The sequence below is a fragment of the Thamnophis elegans genome, unplaced genomic scaffold, assembly GCF_009769535.1.
Source record: "Thamnophis elegans isolate rThaEle1 unplaced genomic scaffold, rThaEle1.pri scaffold_41_arrow_ctg1, whole genome shotgun sequence".
NCBI lineage: Eukaryota > Metazoa > Chordata > Lepidosauria > Squamata > Colubridae > Thamnophis > Thamnophis elegans.
The window spans coordinates 77,863-97,500 of record NW_022473892.1 but is presented as its reverse complement, the minus strand read 5'-3'; the positions used below and the strand labels follow the sequence as shown (position 1 = coordinate 97,500).

Below are 19,638 nucleotides of genomic sequence, written 5' to 3'. Positions count from 1 at the left end.
GAATGGTTGTCTGGCATGTCTTCATCTCCGCCCCCTGCCTTTGATCCCCAGAGCTAGGATGGGGCTTAACAAGCAGTGGTGGCTCTTCCGTCCCGAGGACCGGCCCATAGATTTCCACTGTTCTCCTCTCCTCTGCCTTTCTTTGCATCGGCGCGTCAGGAACTGGACCCAGCTGTTCCTCCTCTTCCTCATCAACCACCTCCAGACCTGGGGGGTTGTTGACGCCCCATCTGAGAGCTGATGGACAGCCCAGGCTCCGCCCCCCCACCCCCCCTCTCTCTCTGCCAGCTCCATTCCCTCTTCCCCCTCGGAGCTCCCAGGTTGCCTTGAGGTTGATCTTGATTCCCACGCCTCCTCGTCTTCTGGTTCGGCTGCTGGAGGGGACGGCGACCGACAGGGCGCAACACAAATGCTTCAATCCACCAGCAGGGCCCCCAAAGCTCTATTGCCACACACACACACAGACACACACACACCACAATAGCAGCTCCAGGGTGTGCCACAGCGCCAGGATTTTCGCTTGCAGCTGTAGAGCAATTAGCTAATTGGAAGCTCGCTAATCGCCTCAGGAGCTAATCGCTGACGCTGCCAGGTTAAAGCGGGCACCTCCGAAGAAGCAGCGTCTAATGAGGAGGTAATTGGCCCCAACAATTAACACAATTTGCACAGAGCGGGGGCAGGGAGGGGGGAGGACAGCTGTCATCGTACCTGCCTACAGATAACGTTGCTGGAATTTCTCTGCCATCCCATCCTCCAAGCAGCGGTGGTTTCCGAATCCTGTTGCAACTGGTACGTTGCAACTGGGCCGGGCGTCTACCACATGAACGCGCGTAGCGTGCACATGCTTACTTACCTTCCGCGATGCTCCATGACGCCTCCGCGATGCTCCAGCTGCTCGGCGAAGCGTCACGCCGGCCCCGAACACTCCGTGCGCGGAAGCCCCGAAAACCTCAAATACCGGAAGGTGGGCGGGTGGGCCCTTCGGAGCACCATACCAGAACGATACCTGGTGCTCCCGGCAGGCACCGGTACGCCCGTACTGGGGTGTACGGGTCATAACCCACGACTGCATCCAAGGTACAGAGACATCCTGCTTCACCCTGCTTGCAAAGAGAGTGGTCAGCTTCACACAGCCTTACTACTCGTATTGGACAAGCGTATTACGCCAGGCCAGGATTCCCAACCTGGTGTCCACCAGACGGGATGCATTAGAACCCCCCGCATTTCCCAGTCTGCAGCCTACAGCAGCGGTCCCCAACCTTTCCAACTCGGCAGCCTGGAAGCTGCGGGAAGAGGGGATGGTTCTATCAGAGCGACAGGCACACACGCACACACGCAGCTCCATTTGCACCAGCAGCAGGTGAATGCACATGCCCTTCACACTAATGAAGCTTCATGCAAGCAGAGCTAGGGGTGCACGCGTGCACTCCAGGGGTGGAGTTCAGGAGGTTCTGACCAGTTGTGGAGAACCGGTAGCTGAAACTTTGAGTAGTTTGGATAACCGGTGAATACCACCTCTGACTAGCCCTGCCCCCATCTATTCTCTGCCTCCCAAGTCCCAGCTGATTGGGAGGGAATGGGGATTTTAAAGTATCCTTCCCCTGGAGTGGGGTGGGAATGGAGCGTTTGCAGTATCCTTCTCCTGGAGTGAAGAGGGAATGGACATTTTACAGTATCCTTCCCCTGGAGTGAAGAGGGAATGGAGATTTTTGCAGTATCCTTCCTCTGGAGTGAAGAGGGAAAGGAGATTTTTGCAGTATCCTTCCCCTGGAGTGAAGAGGGAATGGGGATTTTACAGTATCCTTCCCCTGGAGTGAAGAGGGAATGGACATTTTACAGTATCCTTCCCCTGGAGTGGGGTGGGAATGGAGATTTTTGCAGTATCCTTCCCCTGGAGTGAAGAGGGAATGGAGATTTTGCAGTATCCTTCCCCTGGAGTGAAGAGGGAATGGAGATTTTGCAGTATCCTTCCCCTGGAGTGAGGAGAGAATGGGGATTTTACAGTATCCTTCCCCTGGAGTGAAGAGGGAATGGAGATTTTGCAGTATCCTTCCCCTGGAGTGAGGAGAGAATGGGGATTTTACAGTATCCTTCCCCTGGAGTGAGGAGGGAATGGGGATTTTACAGTATCCTTCCCCTGGAATGAAGAGGGAATGGGGATTTTGCAGTTTCCTTCCCCTGGAGTGAAGAGGGAATGGAGATTTTGCAGTATCCTTCCCCTGGAGTGAGGAGAGAATGGGGATTTTACAGTATCCTTCCCCTGGAGTGAGGAGGGAATGGGGATTTTACAGTATCCTTCCCCTGGAATGAAGAGGGAATGGGGATTTTGCAGTTTCCTTCCCCTGGAATGAAGAGGGAATGGGGATTTTGCAGTATCCTTCCCCTGGAGTGAAGAGGGAATGGAAATTTTGCAGTATCCTTCCCCTGGAGTGAAGAGGGAATGGAAATTTTGCAGTATCCTTCCCCTGGAGTGAGGAGGGAATGGGGATTTTACAGTATCCTTCCCCTGGAGTGAGGAGGGAATGGGGATTTTACAGTATCCTTCCCCTGGAGTGAGGAGGGAATGGAAATTTTGCAGTATCCTTCCCCTGGAGTGAAGAGGGAATGGGGATTTTACAGTATCCTTCCCCTGGAATGAAGAGGGAATGGGGATTTTACAGTATCCTTCCCCTGGAGTGAAGAGGGAATGGGGATTTTACAGTATCCTTTCCCTGGAATGAAGAGGGAATGGGGATTTTACAGTATCCTTCCCCTGGAGTGAGGAGGGAATGGGGATTTTACAGTATCCTTCCCCTGGAGTGAAGAGGGAATGGAGATTTTGCAGTATCCTTCCCCTGGAGTGAGGAGAGAATGGGGATTTTACAGTATCCTTCCCCTGGAGTGAAGAGGGAATGGAGATTTTGCAGTATCCTTCCCCTGGAGTGAGGAGAGAATGGGGATTTTACAGTATCCTTCCCCTGGAGTGAAGAGGGAATGGGGATTTTACAGTATCCTTCCCCTGGAGTGAAGAGGGAATGGACATTTTAGTTTAGTTAGTTTTAGTTTTATTGCAAATTTATATGCCGCCCTTTTCCCTGAGGGGACTCAGGGCGGCTTACAACAATAAAGGGAAGGGAGTGCAAGACAAGACTTAAAAAGAAAGAATCGTGATTAAAAGGAAATTGGTCATAAAAACACAACATTCACTCAACATTCGGGCGGGGTGAGAGTAATCCTATCCCCAGGCCTGACGGGATAGCCAGTTCTTGAGGGCTGTGCGGAAGGCCTGGACTGTGGTGAGGGTACGGATCTCCACGGGGAGGTTGTTCCATAATGTCGGAGCTGCAACTGAGAAGGCTCTCCTCCGCGTAGTCGCCAGTCGGCACTGACTGGCGGATGGAATTCGGAGGAGGCCTACTCTGTGCGATCTGATAGGACGCAGGGAGGTAATTGGCAGGAGGCGGTCTCTCAAATAGTCAGATCCACTACCATGGAGCGCTTTATAGGTGGTAAGTAAGACCTTGAAGTGCACCCGACGATCAACAGGTAGCCAGCGCAGCTCACGGAGGATTGGTGTTATATGGGCGAACCGTGGTGCGCCCATAATCACTCGCGCGGCCGCGTTCTGGACTAGCTGAAGTCGCCGGATGCTCTTCAAGGGCAGCCCCATGTAGAGCACATTGCAGTATTCCAGCCTAGAGATCACAAGGGCTCGAGTGACTGTTGTGAGAGCCTCCCGGTTCAGGTAGGGCCGCAACTGGCGCACCAGGCGAACCTGGGCAAATGCCCCCCTGGTCACAGCCGACAAATGGTGGTCAAAACTCAGCTGTGGGTCCAGGAGGACTCCCAAGTTGCGGACCCTATCTGAGGGGAATAAATTTTGCCCCCCCAGCCTGATTGATGGAACGTCAGCCAAATTTTTGGGAGGAAAACACAACAGCCATTCGGTCTTTTCCGGGTTGAGTACCAGTTTGTTAGCTCTCATCCAGTCTTTAACAGCCTCAAGGCCCCGGTTCATCACATCCACCGCTTCATTGAGGATATTTTACAGTATCCTTCCCCTGGAGTGAGGAGGGAATGGGGATTTTACAGTATCCTTCCCCTGGAGTGAAGAGGGAATGGAAATTTTACAGTATCCTTCCCCTGGAGTGAGGAGGGAATGGGGATTTTACAGTATCCTTCCCCTGGAATGAAGAGGGAATGGGGATTTTGCAGTATCCTTCCCCTGGAATGAAGAGGGAATGGGGATTTTGCAGTATCCTTCCCCTGGAGTGAGGAGGGAATGGGGATTTTACAGTATCCTTCCCCTGGAGTGAAGAGGGAATGGGGATTTTGCAGTATCCTTCCCCTGGAGTGAGGAGGGAATGGGGATTTTACAGTATCCTTCCCCTGGAGTGAGGAGGGAATGGGGATTTTACAGTATCCTTCCCCTGGAGTGAGGAGGGAATGGAAATTTTGCAGTATCCTTCCCCTGGAGTGAAGAGGGAATGGGGATTTTACAGTATCCTTCCCCTGGAGTGAAGAGGGAATGGACATTTTACAGTATCCTTCCCCTGGAGTGAGGAGGGAATGGGGATTTTACAGTATCCTTCCCCTGGAGTGAAGAGGAAATGGAAATTTTACAGTATCCTTTCCCTGGAATGAAGAGGGAATGGGGATTTTACAGTATCCTTCCCCTGGAGTGAGGAGGGAATGGGGATTTTACAGTATCCTTCCCCTGGAGTGAAGAGGAAATGGAAATTTTACAGTATCCTTTCCCTGGAATGAAGAGGGAATGGGGATTTTACAGTATCCTTCCCCTGGAGTGAGGAGGGAATGGGGATTTTACAGTATCCTTCCCCTGGAATGAAGAGGGAATGGGGATTTTGCAGTTTCCTTCCCCTGGAATGAAGAGGGAATGGGGATTTTGCAGTATCCTTCCCCTGGAGTGAAGAGGGAATGGAAATTTTGCAGTATCCTTCCCCTGGAGTGAAGAGGGAATGGAAATTTTGCAGTATCCTTCCCCTGGAGTGAGGAGGGAATGGGGATTTTACAGTATCCTTCCCCTGGAGTGAGGAGGGAATGGGGATTTTACAGTATCCTTCCCCTGGAGTGAGGAGGGAATGGAAATTTTGCAGTATCCTTCCCCTGGAGTGAAGAGGGAATGGGGATTTTACAGTATCCTTCCCCTGGAGTGAGGAGGGAATGGGGATTTTACAGTATCCTTCCCCTGGAGTGAAGAGGGAATGGGGATTTTACAGTATCCTTCCCCTGGAGTGAGGAGGGAATGGGGATTTTACAGTATCCTTCCCCTGGAATGAAGAGGGAATGGGGATTTTGCAGTATCCTTCCCCTGGAATGAAGAGGGAATGGGGATTTTGCAGTATCCTTCCCCTGGAGTGAGGAGGGAATGGGGATTTTACAGTATCCTTCCCCTGGAATGAAGAGGGAATGGGGATTTTGCAGTATCCTTCCCCTGGAATGAAGAGGGAATGGGGATTTTGCAGTATCCTTCCCCTGGAATGAAGAGGGAATGGGGATTTTGCAGTATCCTTCCCCTGGAGTGAGGAGGGAATGGGGATTTTACAGTATCCTTCCCCTGGAATGAAGAGGGAATGGGGATTTTGCAGTATCCTTCCCCTGGAATGAAGAGGGAATGGGGATTTTGCAGTATCCTTCCCCTGGAGTGAAGAGGGAATGGGGATTTTGCAGTATCCTTCCCCTGGAGTGAGGAGGGAATGGGGATTTTACAGTATCCTTCCCCTGGAATGAAGAGGGAATGTGGATTTTACAGTATCCTTCCCCTGGAGTGAGGAGGGAATGGGGATTTTACAGTATCCTTCCCCTGGAGTGAAGAGGGAATGGGGATTTTACAGTATCCTTCCCCTGGAGTGAGGAAGGAATGGGGATTTTGCAGTATCCTTCCCCTGGAATGAAGAGGGAATGGGGATTTTGCAGTATCCTTCCCCTGGAATGAAGAGGGAATGGGGATTTTGCAGTATCCTTCCCCTGGAGTGAAGAGGGAATGGGGATTTTGCAGTATCCTTCCCCTGGAGTGAGGAGGGAATGGGGATTTTACAGTATCCTTCCCCTGGAGTGAGGAGGGAATGGGGATTTTACAGTATCCTTCCCCTGGAGTGAGGAGGGAATGGAAATTTTGCAGTATCCTTCCCCTGGAGTGAGGAGGGAATGGGGATTTTACAGTATCCTTCCCCTGGAGTGAGGAGGGAAGGGGTGTCGAACACGAGGCCTGCAGGGTGGATTCAGCCCATGACGTGGTCAGATCTGGCCCACAGGGCAGTCCTGGGAAATGCAATGGGCCGGCCCGCATCGGTTCGGCCCAGTCTACCCATTCCAGAGAGGAACCATGCCAGCACTTTGGACAGTGGCTAAAATGGGGGAATCTCTCTAAAAAAGGAACCACGAAATAGGAAGGGAAGGAGGAGAACAGGGGAAACTTACTAGAATAATAAAAGTAAACACTCTGAAGAAAAGATACAACAATTACAAAAACGGGAAAAAGAAGTAGTAGTAGTTAGGGGAAAGCGGAAGATCCGAGGTGGCGCAGTGGTTAAATGCAGCACTGCAGGCCACTTCAGCTGACTGCTATCTGCAGTTCGGCAGTTCAAATCTCACCGGCTCAAGGTTGACTCAGCCTTCCATCCTTCCGAGGTGGGTGAAATGAGGACCCGGATTGTTGTTGGGGGCGATATGCTGACTCTGTAAACCGCTTAGAGAGGGCTGAAAGCCCTATGAAGCGGTATATAAGTCTAACTGCTATTGCTATCTATCTATCTATCTATCTATCTATCTATCTATCTATCTATCTATCTATCTATCTATCTATCTATCTAATCTTCTTATCCTATCTATCAGCCATCTGTCTTTCTCTGTCTCTCTACCTATCATCCATCATCTATCTATCTATCTATCTATCTATCTATCTATCTATCTATCTATCTATCTATCTATCTATCTATCTATCTTCTATCATCTATCTATCTATCTATCTATCTATCTATCTATCTATCTTCTATCATCTATCTATCTATCTATCTATCTATCTATCTATCTATCATCTATCTATCTATCTATCTATCTATCTATCTATCTATCTATCTATCTATCTATCTATCTATCATCTATCTATCATCTATCTATCTATCTGGGTGAAATGAGGACCCAGACTGTGGGGGCAATATGCTGACTCTGTAAACCGCTTAGAGAGAGCTGAAAGCCCTATGAAGCGGTATATAAGTCTGACTGCTATGGCTATTGCTAATTAAAACTGGGACTTTTGGGGAGCCCGAGAGAAAACGGTTAAAAGAGGAAGAAAGGAGAAATGAGTTTTATAAGGAGACGAAAGAGAATAGTAGTAAGATTGTTATGGTGACGCAACTAATTAAGAGATAAAGAAATGATATTGTTCATGGTAGGAAAAAAGCGGAAATAAATGCTCTCTATGCTTCAAATTGAATTAGGGGATGTACGCTCTTTATAGCAAAATATACCAACGGAGAAAATAAGAAAGGAAAATTTGGGGTAACTTTGAAGGGGCAAATGGAAGGTATTGTTTATGTATTAAGGAAAAATAACCGTAAAGATGGAAAATAACGGAAGAGAATAATTTGGCTGAAAGTGAAAATGAAAACTATGATGTCAAAAGGACGATGTAAATGAGAGGATGTAAAAGGAAAGACCCAAACAACGCTTTCTTCCTATAATAGCAATAGCAGTTAGACTTATATACCGCTTCATAGGGCTTTCAGCCCTCTCTAAGCGGTTTACAGAGTCAGCATATCGCCCCCACAGTCTGGGTCCTCATTTCACCCACCTCAGAAGGATGGAAGGCTGAGTCAACCTTGAGCCGGTGAGATTAGAACAGCCGAACTGCAGTCAGCTGAAGTAGCCTGCAAGTGCTGCATTTAACCACTGCGCCACCTCGGCTCTATATCTAAAATTTGTATTAAAAAATAGAGAAAAAAACCTTGGATGGCAAGCTGGCCACGCCCACCCAATCAAACACGCCTCCCCCAGTCAGCCACGCCCAGTGAGTGGCATCAAGCTGGCCACCCCCACCCATCCCCCGAGGTCAGCCACAGCCCTGACACGGCCCTCAGTGAAACTGGGTTTGACACCCCTGCACTAAACCAACAGCCCCCAACCTTTTGAGCCCCCAGGGACCCGTTCCAGGGAGAGGAGGGTTTCCGTGGGGTTTCACATGCGGCTTGAATCCTATGGAGGGGATTTTGCTTGTTTGCGCAGACTGGTTCCTGATACGCCAAAGCCCGGTGTTGGTCCACAGACAGGGGATTGGGACGCCTGCATTAAGCTACTGTCCATGTCTCTCCTCTGTATCCAGCGTACCTGCTGAGTTGCGCCTTCCCTGCGCGGCCGGTGTACGGCGACGTCTCTGTCACCAGCACTCATCCGGGGGGTCAAGCGTGCTTCTCCTGCGTCGTGGGCTACCAGTTGGTGGGGAAGCCCTGCCTGGCATGCCTCAATGCCACCCATCCCTTCTGGAGCGGCCAGGAGCCCACCTGCATCGGTGAGTCCCCCTCTTCTTCCTTCCTTCTTCCCTTCCTTTCTTCCTCTTTTCTCCATTCTTCCTCCATCCATCTCCTCCCTCCCTTTTCTTCCTTCCTTCCTTCCTTCCTTCCTTCCTTCCTGCCTGCCTTTCTTTCTTCCTCTTTTCTCCATTCTTCCATCCATCTCCTCTCTCCCTTTTCTTCCTTCCTTCTTTCCTTTCTTCCCGCCTTCCCTTCTTCCTCTTTTCTCCATTCTTCCTCCATCCATCTCCTCCCTCCCTTTTCTTCCTTCCTTCTTTCCTTCCTTTCTTCCTCTTTTCTCCATTCTTCCTCCCTTCCCTCCCTTTTCTTCCTTCCTTCCTTCCTTCCTTCCTTTCTTCCCGCCTTCCCTTCTTCCTCTTTTCTCCATTCTTCCTCCATCCATCTCCTCCCTCCCTTTTCTTCCTTCCTTCTTTCCTTCCTTTCTTCCTCTTTTCTCTATTCTTCCTCCATCCATCTCCTCCCTCCCTCTTCTTCATTCCTTCTTTCCTTCCTTTCTTCCTGCCTTTCTTTCTTCCTCTTTTCTCCATTCTTCCTCCATCCATCTCCTCTCTCCCTTTTCTTCCTTCCTTCTTTCCTTCCTTTCTTCCTCTTTTCTCCATTCTTCCTCCATCCATCTCCCTCCCTTTTCTTCTTTCCTTCTTTCCTTCCTTCCCTCCTTTCTTTCTTCCTCTTTTCTCCATCCTTCCTCCATCCATCTCCTCCCTCCCTTTTCTTCCTTCCTTCTTTTCTTCCCTCCTGCCTTCCTTTCTTCCTCTTTTCTCCATTCTTCCTCATTCCATCTCCTCCCTCCCTTTTCTTCATTCCTTCTTTCCTTCCTTTCTTCCTCTTTTCTCCATTCTTCCTCCCTTCCCTCCCTTTTCTTCATTCCTTCTTTCCTTCCTTCCCACCTTCCTTTCTTCCTCTTTTCTCCATTCTTCCTCCATCCATCTCCTCTCTCCCTTTTCTTCCTTCTTTCCTTCCTTCCTTCCTCTTTTCTCTATTCTTCCTCCATCCATCTCCTCCCTCCCTCTTCTTCATTCCTTCTTTCCTTCCTTCCTTCCCTCCTTCCTTTCTTCCTCTTTTCTCCATTCTTCCTCCATCCACCTCCTCCCTCCCTTTTCTTCCTTCCTTCTTTCCTTCCTTCCTTCCTCTTTTCTCCATTCTTCCTCCATCCACCTGCATCGGTGAGTCAGCCGGAAATGGGGTAGCAGAGCAGGGGAGGGGGTGCCCCACGCCAGACCTGGACCCCAACTCGTGCTGCCTGTCAGCTGTCACCCTAATCCTGCTATGCTTCGCTGTTACACAATGACAGAGTGCCATGAACCATGGGGAAGGTGGGGACGAGGGAGGTGAGGCTTGGGGAAACTGAAAGTAGACACTGAACCACCTCGAGATGCTGCCTCAAGGTCTGGGAACTGGGAGAAGAAGGGAGATGCTTATCAGGCGGTGCTCGGAGAGACCATTATGAAAACATCTTACATGCCGGATTGGTTACAGTGCAGTGGGCAGCGAGGGACACTTAGAGGGTGGGAAAGCAGAACTTAGGGATTCTGGCGCGCGATTCTCAGTTCTGGCTTTGCACTCCTGCAATACATTTTACCCAGGGGTGGGTTTCTCGCCCCGTTCCAACCAGTTCGGTTGGAACGGGGCCGGCGGCGTCCTCGTGCACGCGCGCAGTGCACGCATGCGTACTAGCGTCTGCGCGACGCTCCAGCTGCTCCTGGACGATCGCGCAGGCGCTGTATGCGTCCTGCGCATGCGTAGAAGCGCAGAACTCATCAAAACCGGGTAAGGACCCCGGGCGGGCGGGCGTGCCCTTCGCCGTTCCCGGAAGTTACTTACTTCTGGGTTCGGCGACCAACTGGTTCGCAGGGACCGCCGCGAACTGGTTGAAACCCACCCCTGATTTTACCTCTAATAAAATTATGTCTTTCTCAAGAAACGGAGCCAAGGGTTGCTTAGGAGTTTCAGGTCTTGGACAGTCTGACATTGCCCCTTCCGTGCTCTTCTTGCAGCGGCGTGTGGAGGGGTGATCCAGAACGCCACCACCGGGCGCATCGTGTCGCCAGGCTTCCCGGCTAACTACAGCAACAACCTGACCTGCCACTGGGTGCTGGAGGCGCCCCCCGGGCAGCGGCTGCACCTGCATTTTGAGAAGGTCTCCTTGGCAGAGGACGACGACAGGTGAGCCCTCTAGAGGACAGGAGGGCAAGGGGTGGGGGGCTGCCGAGGGGTTCTGCTCAGGCTGGAGGTTTCCTAGGACCTTGGCTGCTTTCTCACCACAGCCCTTTGAGGTAGATTAAGGGGAAAGAGAGGGCACCTTGATAGCTGGGGGAGTCTGGGAGTGGAAGCCCACCCCTCTTAAAGCAGGCTGGTTGGGGAATTCTGGGGATGGAAGCCCACCCCTCTTAAAGCAGGCTGGATGGGGGATTCTGGGAGTGGAAGCCCACCCCTCCTAAAGCAGTCTGGATGGGGGAGTCTGGGAGTGGAAGTCCTCCCCTCTTAAAGCAGGCTGGCTGGGGGATTCTGGGAGTGGAAGTCCTCCCCTCTTAAAGCAGTCTGGATGGGGGAGTCTGGGAGTGGAAGTCCTCCCCTCTTAAAGCAGGCTGGCTGGGGGATTCTGGGAGTGGAAGCCCACCCCTCTTAAAGCAGGCTGGCTGGGGGATTCTGGGAGTGGAAGCCCACCCCTCCTAAAGCATGCTGGCTGGGAGATTCTGGGAGTGGAAGCCCACCCCTCTTAAAGCAGGCTGGCTGGGAGATTCTGGGAGTGGAAGCCCACCCCTCTTAAAGCAGGCTGGCTGGGGGATTCTGGGAGTGGAAGCCCACCCCTCCTAAAGCATGCTGTGCTGGGGGATTCTGGGAGTGGAAGTCCTCCCCTCTTAAAGCAGTCTGGATGGGGGAGTCTGGGAGTGGAAGTCCTCCCCTCTTAAAGCAGGCTAGCTGGGGGAGTCTGGGAGTGGAAGCCCACCCCTCTTAAAGCAGGCTGGCTGGGGGATTCTGGGCGTGGAAGCCCACCCCTCTTAAAGCAGGCTGGCTGGGGAAATCTGGGAGTTGAAGCCCACCCATCTTAAAACATGCTGGCTGGGGGATTCTGGGAGTGGAAGTCCTCCCCTGTTAAAGAAGGCTGGCTGAGGGATTCTGGGAGTGGAAGTCCTCCCCTCTTAAAGCATGCTGACTGGGGGATTCTGGGAGTGGAAGCCCACCCCTCTTAAAGCATGCTGGCTGGGGGATTCTGGGAGTGGAAGCCCACCCCTCTTAAAGCATGCTGGCTGGTGGATTCTGGGAGTGGAAGTCCTCCCCTCTTAAAGCATGCTGCCTGGGGGATTCTGGGAGTGGAAGCCCACCCCTCTTAAAGCATGCTGGCTGGGGGATTCTGGGAGTGGAAGTCCTCCCCTCTTAAAGCATGCTGGCTGGGGGATTCTGGGGATGGAAGCCCACCCCTCTTAAAGCATGCTGGCTGGGGGATTCTGGGAGTGGAAGTCCTCCCCTCTTAAAGCATGCTGGCTGGTGGATTCTGGGAGTGGAAGTCCTCCCCTCTTAAAGCATGCTGACTGGGGGATTCTGGGGATGGAAGCCCACCCCTCTTAAAGCATGCTGGCTGGGGGATTCTGGGAGTGGAAGTCCTCCCCTCTTAAAGCATGCTGCCTGGGAGATTCTGGGAGTGGAAGTCCTCCCCTCTTAAAGCATGCTGGCTGAGGGATTCTGGGAGTGGAAGCCCACCCCTCTTAAAGCATGCTGGCTGGGGGATTCTGGGAGTGGAAGTCCATCCCTCTTAAAGCATGCTGCCTGGGAGATTCTGGGAGTGGAAGTCCTCCCCTCTTAAAGCATGCTGGCTGGTGGATTCTGGGAGTGGAAGTCCTCCCCTCTTAAAGAAGGCTGGCTGGGGGATTCTGGGAGTGGAAGCCCTCCCCTCTTAAAGCATGCTGGCTGGGAGATTCTGGGAGTGGAAGTCCTCCCCTCTTAAAGCATGCTGACTGGGGGATTCTGGGAGTGGAAGTCCTTCCCTCTTAAAGCATGCTGACTGGGGGATTCTGGGAGTGGAAGTCCTTCCCTCTTAAAGCATGCTGGCTGGGGGATTCTGGGAGTGGAAGTCCATCCCTCTTAAAGCATGCTGGCTGGGAGATTCTGGGAGTGGAAGTCCATCCCTCTTAAAGCATGCTGGCTGGGGGATTCTGGGAGTGGAAGTCCTTCCCTCTTAAAGCATGCTGGCTGGGGGTTTCTGGGAGTGGAAGTCCATCCCTCTTAAAGCCTGCTGGCTGGGGGATTCTGGGAGTGGAAGTCCTTCCCTCTTAAAGCATGCTGGCTGGGGGATTCTGGGAGTGGAAGTCCATCCCTCTTAAAGCATGCTGGCTGGGGGATTCTGGGAGTGGAAGTCCTTCCCTCTTAAAGCATGCTGGCTGGGGGATTCTGGGAATGGAAGTCCATCCCTCTTAAAGCATGCTGGCTGGGGGATTCTGGGAGTGGAAGTCCATCCCTCTTAAAGCATGCTGGCTGGGGGATTCTGGGAGTGGAAGCCCACCCCTCTTAAAGCATGCTGGCTGGGGGATTCTGGGAGTGGAAGTCCTCCCCTCTTAAAGCATGCTGCCTGGGAGATTCTGGGAGTGGAAGTCCTCCCCTCTTAAAGCATGCTGGCTGGTGGATTCTGGGAGTGGAAGTCCTCCCCTCTTAAAGAAGGCTGGCTGGGGGATTCTGGGAGTGGAAGCCCTCCCCTCTTAAAGCATGCTGGCTGGGGGATTCTGGGAGTGGAAGTCCATCCCTCTTAAAGCATGCTGGCTGGGGGATTCTGGGAGTGGAAGTCCATCCCTCTTAAAGCATGCTGGCTGGGGGATTCTGGGAGTGGAAGTCCATCCCTCTTAAAGAAGGCTGGCTGGGGGATTCTGGGAGTGGAAGTCCTCCCCTCTTAAAGCATGCTGGCTGGGGGATTCTGGGAGTGGAAGTCCTCCCCTCTTAAAGCATGCTGGCTGGGGGATTCTGGGAGTGGAAGTCCATCCCTCTTAAAGCATGCTGGCTGGGGGATTCTGGGAGTGGAAGTCCTCCCCTCTTAAAGCAGGCTGGCTGGGGGATTCTGGGAGTGGAAGTCCACCCCTCTTAAAGCATCCCGGCTGGGGGATTCTGGGAGTGGAAGCCCGCCCCTCTTAAAGCATCCTGGCTGGGGGATTCTGGGAGTGGAAGTCCATCCCTCTTAAAGCATTGCTGGCTGGGGGATTCTGGGAGTGGAAGTCCTCCCCTCTTAAAGCATCCTGGCTGGGGGATTCTGGGAGTGGAAGTCCATCCCTCTTAAAGCATGCTGGCTGGGGGATTCTGGGAGTGGAAGTCCATCCCTCTTAAAGCATGCTGGCTGGGGGATTCTGGGAGTGGAAGTCCATCCCTCTTAAAGAAGGCTGGCTGGGGGATTCTGGGAGTGGAAGTCCTCCCCTCTTAAAGCATGCTGGCTGGGGGATTCTGGGAGTGGAAGCCCACCCCTCTTAAAGCATCCTGGCTGGGGGATTCTGGGAGTGGAAGTCCTCCCCTCTTAAAGCCTGCTGGATGGGGGATTCTGGGAGTGGAAGTCCAGCCACCTTATTGAAGCAGCCAAGGTGAAGGAAGCTATTGGACAATAGGATTATCAGTCTACAACATGAGTGGTCAAAAGCTGCCCTCCCCCGCATCCCATTCGGGGGCACCCACCGAGGGATGGGTAAAACAATGAAGATTCTATTCACTGCCATGTATAAGATGCTCCTTGACTTACAACCATTCATTTACTGACCATTTAAAGCGAAAAAGGCACTTAAAAAGTGATTTACGGCCGTTTTTCACACTTAACAACCATTTCAACATCCCCATAGTTACGCGATCAAAATTCGTCTGCTTGGCAACGGGGCTCATATTTATGACGGTCGCAGAGCCCCCAGGATTGCGCGATCCCCTTTTGCAACCTCCTGGCAAGCAAAGTCAACGGGGAAAATCCCGATTCACTTAACGACTGTACGACTAGCTTAACAACTGCAGGGATTGACGTAACCACTGTGGCAAGGAAGGGGTCGTAAAATGGGGCAAAACGCAGCTGTCTTGCTTAGCGTGGAAAAATTCGGCCTCCATTGCGGTCGTAAGTCGGGACTGCCTGTCATCAAACATTCCCTCGCATTGCAGCAGGCGTCAGCAATGGCACGACGGGGGTCCCCGTTTTGGACCCTCTCGGTTGCCCCAACTCTTGAGACTCTCAGGAAGTTAATCTGCCCCTCTTGGTTGCAGGCTGATCATCCGTAACGGCAACAACATTGATGCTTCCCCCGTGTACGACTCCTACGAGGTGGAGTATCTGCCCATCGAGGGCTTGGTCAGCACCAGCCGTGGCTTCTTCGTCGAGTTTTCCACGGATAGTGGCGGCGTGGCTGCCGGCGTGGCCCTGCGCTATGAAGGTGAGTGGCCAAGAAGAGCTGGGGTCCCTTGTCCCAGGCGTGTTCCCCAAGGCTCCCCCTTGGATGCTGTTGCAGCGGGTTGGAATAGAAGACCTCTAAGGCCCCTTCCCACTCTGTCAAACCTGTCACCCTTCCCAGCTTCAACCGTGCTGGCTGAGGCTGATGGAAACTGTAGTCCGGGCATCCAGACCAAGCCCTCCTTCTCCCTGTTTTGCCCTTTGCAGCTTTCCGGCCCGGTCACTGCTACGAGCCTTTTGTCAAGTACGGGAACTTCACCTCCAGCAACGGGAGCTACAAAGTGGGCACCACCGTGGAGTTCACCTGTGAGCCCGGCTACACCCTGGAGCAAGGCTCGGTCATCATCGAGTGCGTGGATCCTTCCAATCCCCAGTGGAACGAGACGGAGCCGGCCTGCCGAGGTGAGGGACGGGGAAGGAGGCAGCCGGAGGAAATAACAAGAATTGGTTCCCTTGTGGTTACATAAGGATTCTAATCTGCTGCCTCTTTTGACTCCCCCCCAATGAGGGTCTTCCATTCCTTCTCCCCACTTCTTTCCCACTAATCTTTTTTCTTTCACTTCCTTCCTTCCTTCCTCTTTTCATTCATCTCCTCCCTCCTCCCTTCATTTCTTTCCTTCCTTCCTCTTTTCATTCTTTCTCCCTCTATCTCCTTCCCTCCTCCCTTCCTCTCTCCATCTCCTTCCTTCCTTCCTCTTTTCATTCATCTCCTCCCTCCCCATCCCTTCATTTCCTTCATTCTTTCTCCCTCTATCTCCTTCCCTCCTCCCTTCCTCTCTCCATCTCCTTCCTTCCTTCCTCTTTTCATTCATCTCCTCCCTCCCCATCCCTTCATTTCCTTCATTCTTTCTCCCTCTATCTCCTTCCCTCCTCCCTTCCTCTCTCCATCTCCTTCCTTCCTTCCTCTTTTCATTCATCTCCTCCCTCCCCATCCCTTCATTTCCTTCATTCTTTCTCCCTCTATCTCCTTCCCTCCTCCCTTCCTCTCTCCATCTCCTTCCTTCCTTCCATCCATCCGTCCTGTCAGGTCCAGATCCACATGTGAAGATTCCATTAAACCGATTCATTGCTAAAAGCACAGGAATCGCCTCAACTCATGGTGGGCAACTTCTAAGAGTTGGATAAGCCTGAATGGAATTCACAGGGCTGGGTTTAATCCACTTGCAGCTACTCAGGGATTCTAGGCTGAGGCCTCTTTTAACTCCGCCCCCAGCTTCTGTCATTCCTTCTTCAACACTTCTATCCTTCCTTCCTTCCCTCCCTCCCTTCTCCCCTTTTCTCCATTCTTCCTCCCTCCATCCCTTTTCTTCATTCCTTCTTTCCTTCCTTCCTTCCTTCCTTTCTTCCTCTTTTCTCCATTCTTCTTCCCTTCTGCCCCTCCCTCCCTTTCCTTCCTTCCTTTTCTCCATTCTTCCTCCCTCCCTCCCTCCCTTTTTTCATTCCCTTTTTCCTGCCTTTCTTTCTTTCTTCCTCTTTTCTCCAGTCTTCCTCAATCCATCCATCTCCTCCCTCCCTTTTTTCATTCCTTCTTCCCTTCCTTCCCACCTTCATTTGTTCCTCTTTTCTCCATTCTTCTTCCCTCCATCTCCTCCCTCGTCAATATCCCCCTCCCTTTTCTTAATTTCTTCTTTCCTTCCTTCCTCCCTCCTTTTTCTTCATTCCTTCTTTCCTTCCTTCCCATCTTCCTTTCTTCCTCTTTTCTCCATTCTTCTTCCTTTCTGCCCCTCCCTCCCTTTTCTTCTTCCTTCTTTGCTTCCTTCCTTCCTTCCTTCCTTCCTCTTTTCTCCATTCTTCCTCCCTCCCTTTTTTCATTCCTTCTTCCCTTCCTTCCCACTTTCATTTGTTCCTCTTTTCTCCATTCTTCTTCCCTCCATCTCCTCCCTCGTCAATATCCCCTCCCTTTTCTTAATTTCTTCTTTCCTTCCTTCCTTCCTCCTTTTTCTTCATTCCTTCTTTCCTTCCTTCCCGTCTTCCTTTCTTCCTCTTTTCTCCATTCTTCTTCCTTTCTGCCCCTCCCTCCCTTTTCTTCTTCCTTCTTTCCTTCCTTCCTTCCTTCCTTCCTTCCTTCCTTCCTCTTTTCTCCATTCTTCCTCCCTCCCTCCCTTTTTTCATTCCTTCTTTCCTTCCTTCCCACCTTCATTCGTTCCGCTTTTCTCCATTCTTCCTCCCTCCCTTTTTTCATTCCTTCTTTCCTTCCTTCCCACCTTCATTTGTTCCTCTTTTCTCCATTCTTCTTCCCTCCATCACCTCCCTCGTCAATATCCCCCCTCCCTTTTCTTCATTTCTTCTTTCCTTCCTGCCTTCCTTTTTTTCCTTCCTTCTTTCCTTCCTTCCTGCCTTCCTTTCTTCTTCTTTTCTCCATTCTTCTTCCCACCCTCCCTCCCTCCCTTCCTGGCAGGAAAGACCAGGTTCTCACCTGAAACTCCAATTAAACTAATTTATTGCTCAAAGCCTCCATTCAGGAATCCCCTTAGCATCAGCTGGGAGTTACATGAGCGTCCACAGCACTCAAGAGAGGCTCGGCTTAGCCTGCTTGTGACTACGCAAGGATTCTAGGCTACGGCCTCTTTTAACTCCGCCTCCAGTTTTCTGCCACTCCTCCTCCTACACGTGGGATAATGCAGTGTAGAATTAACTCAGCTGCTTAGCCTCTGGGGTGCTGGCTTGCCATCCAGATTTCTCCTGCTCACTTCAGGAGGAAGCCCTATTTAATTCCTGAAGCTTGGAGCACACGCACCCCCTCCCCAGCCCCCGCCCCCAATCCAAATTTTCCTGCTGATTTCTCCTTTATCGTGATCAACAGGGTTGTCGGTGGAATTTCTCCCGAAAACAAAGTCCCGGACAAGAAAACCCACCCCCCCTGCAATAAATGATTTTTAAATTAAATTATTTTTGCCTACAGGTAGTCCTCGACTTACAACAGTTCATTTAGTGACCGTTTAAAGTTACAACATCGCGGGGGGGAAAGTGACCTATGACCATTTTTACATGTATGAGCGTGCATCATCCCCACAGTCAACGTGATCAAAATTCGGACCCTTGACGGTTGCAGTCTCCCGGGGTCTCGTGATCCCCTCTTGTGACCTCTGGAGAAGCAGAGTCAATGGGGAAGCCAGATTCACTTAACAACCGTGTTGTTAATGTAAGAACTGCAATTATTCACTTAATGACCGTGGCAAGAGAGGTTGCAAACCTCACTTAACAAACGTCTCACTTAGCAACACCAATTTGGAGTTCAATGATGGTCGTAAGTTGAGGATTACCTGAATTGTGGTTGCTAAGCCAGTGAGATGCCACATACGCAGGACGCCCAACTTATGACCAGCCACTTAGGAACCATTCAGTGTTACGTCAGCCCCCCCCCCCCCAAGTTACTTACGACCCTGTTTTGACTCAGCAGAAGTTTGCTGTGAGTTGAGTCGGGATGCAAGATTAACGATGCAGCTGGGGCTCGTTAGTGGGGTTCTGGAGATAAAAGGACGGATGGTGCCACACCCTGGTTGCAGCAGTCAACGTTCATTCAACGTTCATTGATCATCGGTCGTGGTTTATTTGAAAGACACTTGGATAAGTGATTTGCTTTCTGTAACCCTGATTCAAGGAGGCACTTGGAGAAGTGCATTGCTTTGTAAGAGATCTTTGTTTTGCCATTCTGTTATCTTCTTGCCAGAGACTTTATTTATGTTTATTTTTGGGCTCGCAGCCAGTCTGAGCCGAGAACTGATAAAGTGAGTTCCTTTTAAGTTTGTCTGCCTGTCGTCTGTTAACGAGCGGAGAAGGGGGGACAGAACAGACCCTTTCCCCCACAGTCACCTGATCACTTTGGGGGGGGGGCATCAACAAGCCCATCCTTACATCGGTCACCATCACCATGATTTACCGTGTTTTCTGTGAGAAACCAGAGTTTAGTTCCAATTTATAGCAAAATAAAAATAACACCCATTTTAGACAATGGGTTTCACTTAACAACATTGGGTTCACTTAACAGCCAACATGGTGCTGGCTGTACGACCGCCACAAAAAAAGGTCATAAAATCGGGCCGGTTGATTAATGACACGCTGAATGACCAGCACAACTTACGACCATAATGCCAATCTCAAAAACGGTCGTAAATCAAGGACTGTGAGTACACTGTACATACAATTGATGTAATGCAGGTAGTCCTCGACATACAACCACAGGTGAGCCCCAAAATTTATGTTGCTAAGTGGGACATTTGTTCAGAGAGTTTTGCCCCGTTTTGAGACCTTTCTCAACACGGTTGTTAAGTGAATCATTGCAGTTGTTAAGTGTGTCGCACGGTTGTTAAGCGGTTCTGGCTTCTCTCCATTGACTTTGCTTGCCAAAGGGGAACATACCTCCCTGGGGCACTGTGACCGTCGTAAATATGAGTCAGTTGCCAAGCGTCTGAATTTTGATCATGTCACCACCAAGATTCTTATACAATCTTATACAATAGCAGAGTTGGAAGGGACCATGGAGGTCTTCTAGTCCAACCCCCTGCCTAGACAGGAAACCCTATACCGTTCCAGACAAATGGCTATCCAGCATCTTCTTAAAGACTTCCAGTGTTGGGGCATCCACAACGTCTGGAGGCAACTTCCGTTCCACTGATTAATTGTTCTAACTGTCAGGAAATTCCTCCTCAGTTCTAAGTTTCTTCTCTACTTGATTAGTTTCCACCCATTGCTTCTTGTTCTACCCTCAGGTGC

At 51.1% G+C, this 19,638-nt stretch overlaps 1 protein-coding gene and 1 long non-coding RNA gene across 2 annotated transcripts in view; one reads left to right on the top strand and one right to left on the bottom strand.

Moving 5' to 3' along the window:
- LOC116523536 (seizure protein 6 homolog) overlaps nucleotides 1-15,392 on the top strand; it is a gene marked incomplete at its 5' end in the record, with an annotated part of 28,586 nt that extends 13,194 nt beyond the window's left edge. The window contains 4 exons of the mRNA XM_032238647.1: nucleotides 8,321-8,506; nucleotides 10,523-10,691; nucleotides 14,742-14,908; nucleotides 15,133-15,392. Of these exons, the coding sequence (XP_032094538.1) occupies nucleotides 8,321-8,506; nucleotides 10,523-10,691; nucleotides 14,742-14,908; nucleotides 15,133-15,392 (782 nt within the window). The remainder of the gene's footprint in view (nucleotides 1-8,320; nucleotides 8,507-10,522; nucleotides 10,692-14,741; nucleotides 14,909-15,132) is intronic.
- A 460-nt stretch (nucleotides 15,393-15,852) lies between these two features.
- LOC116523539 overlaps nucleotides 15,853-19,638 on the bottom strand; it is a 13,275-nt gene continuing 9,489 nt past the window's right edge. Inside the window, exons 2-3 of the long non-coding RNA XR_004257086.1 lie at nucleotides 19,424-19,426; nucleotides 15,853-15,868 (exon numbers count right to left, since the gene is read on the bottom strand). This is a non-coding gene — a long non-coding RNA (uncharacterized LOC116523539). The remainder of the gene's footprint in view (nucleotides 15,869-19,423; nucleotides 19,427-19,638) is intronic.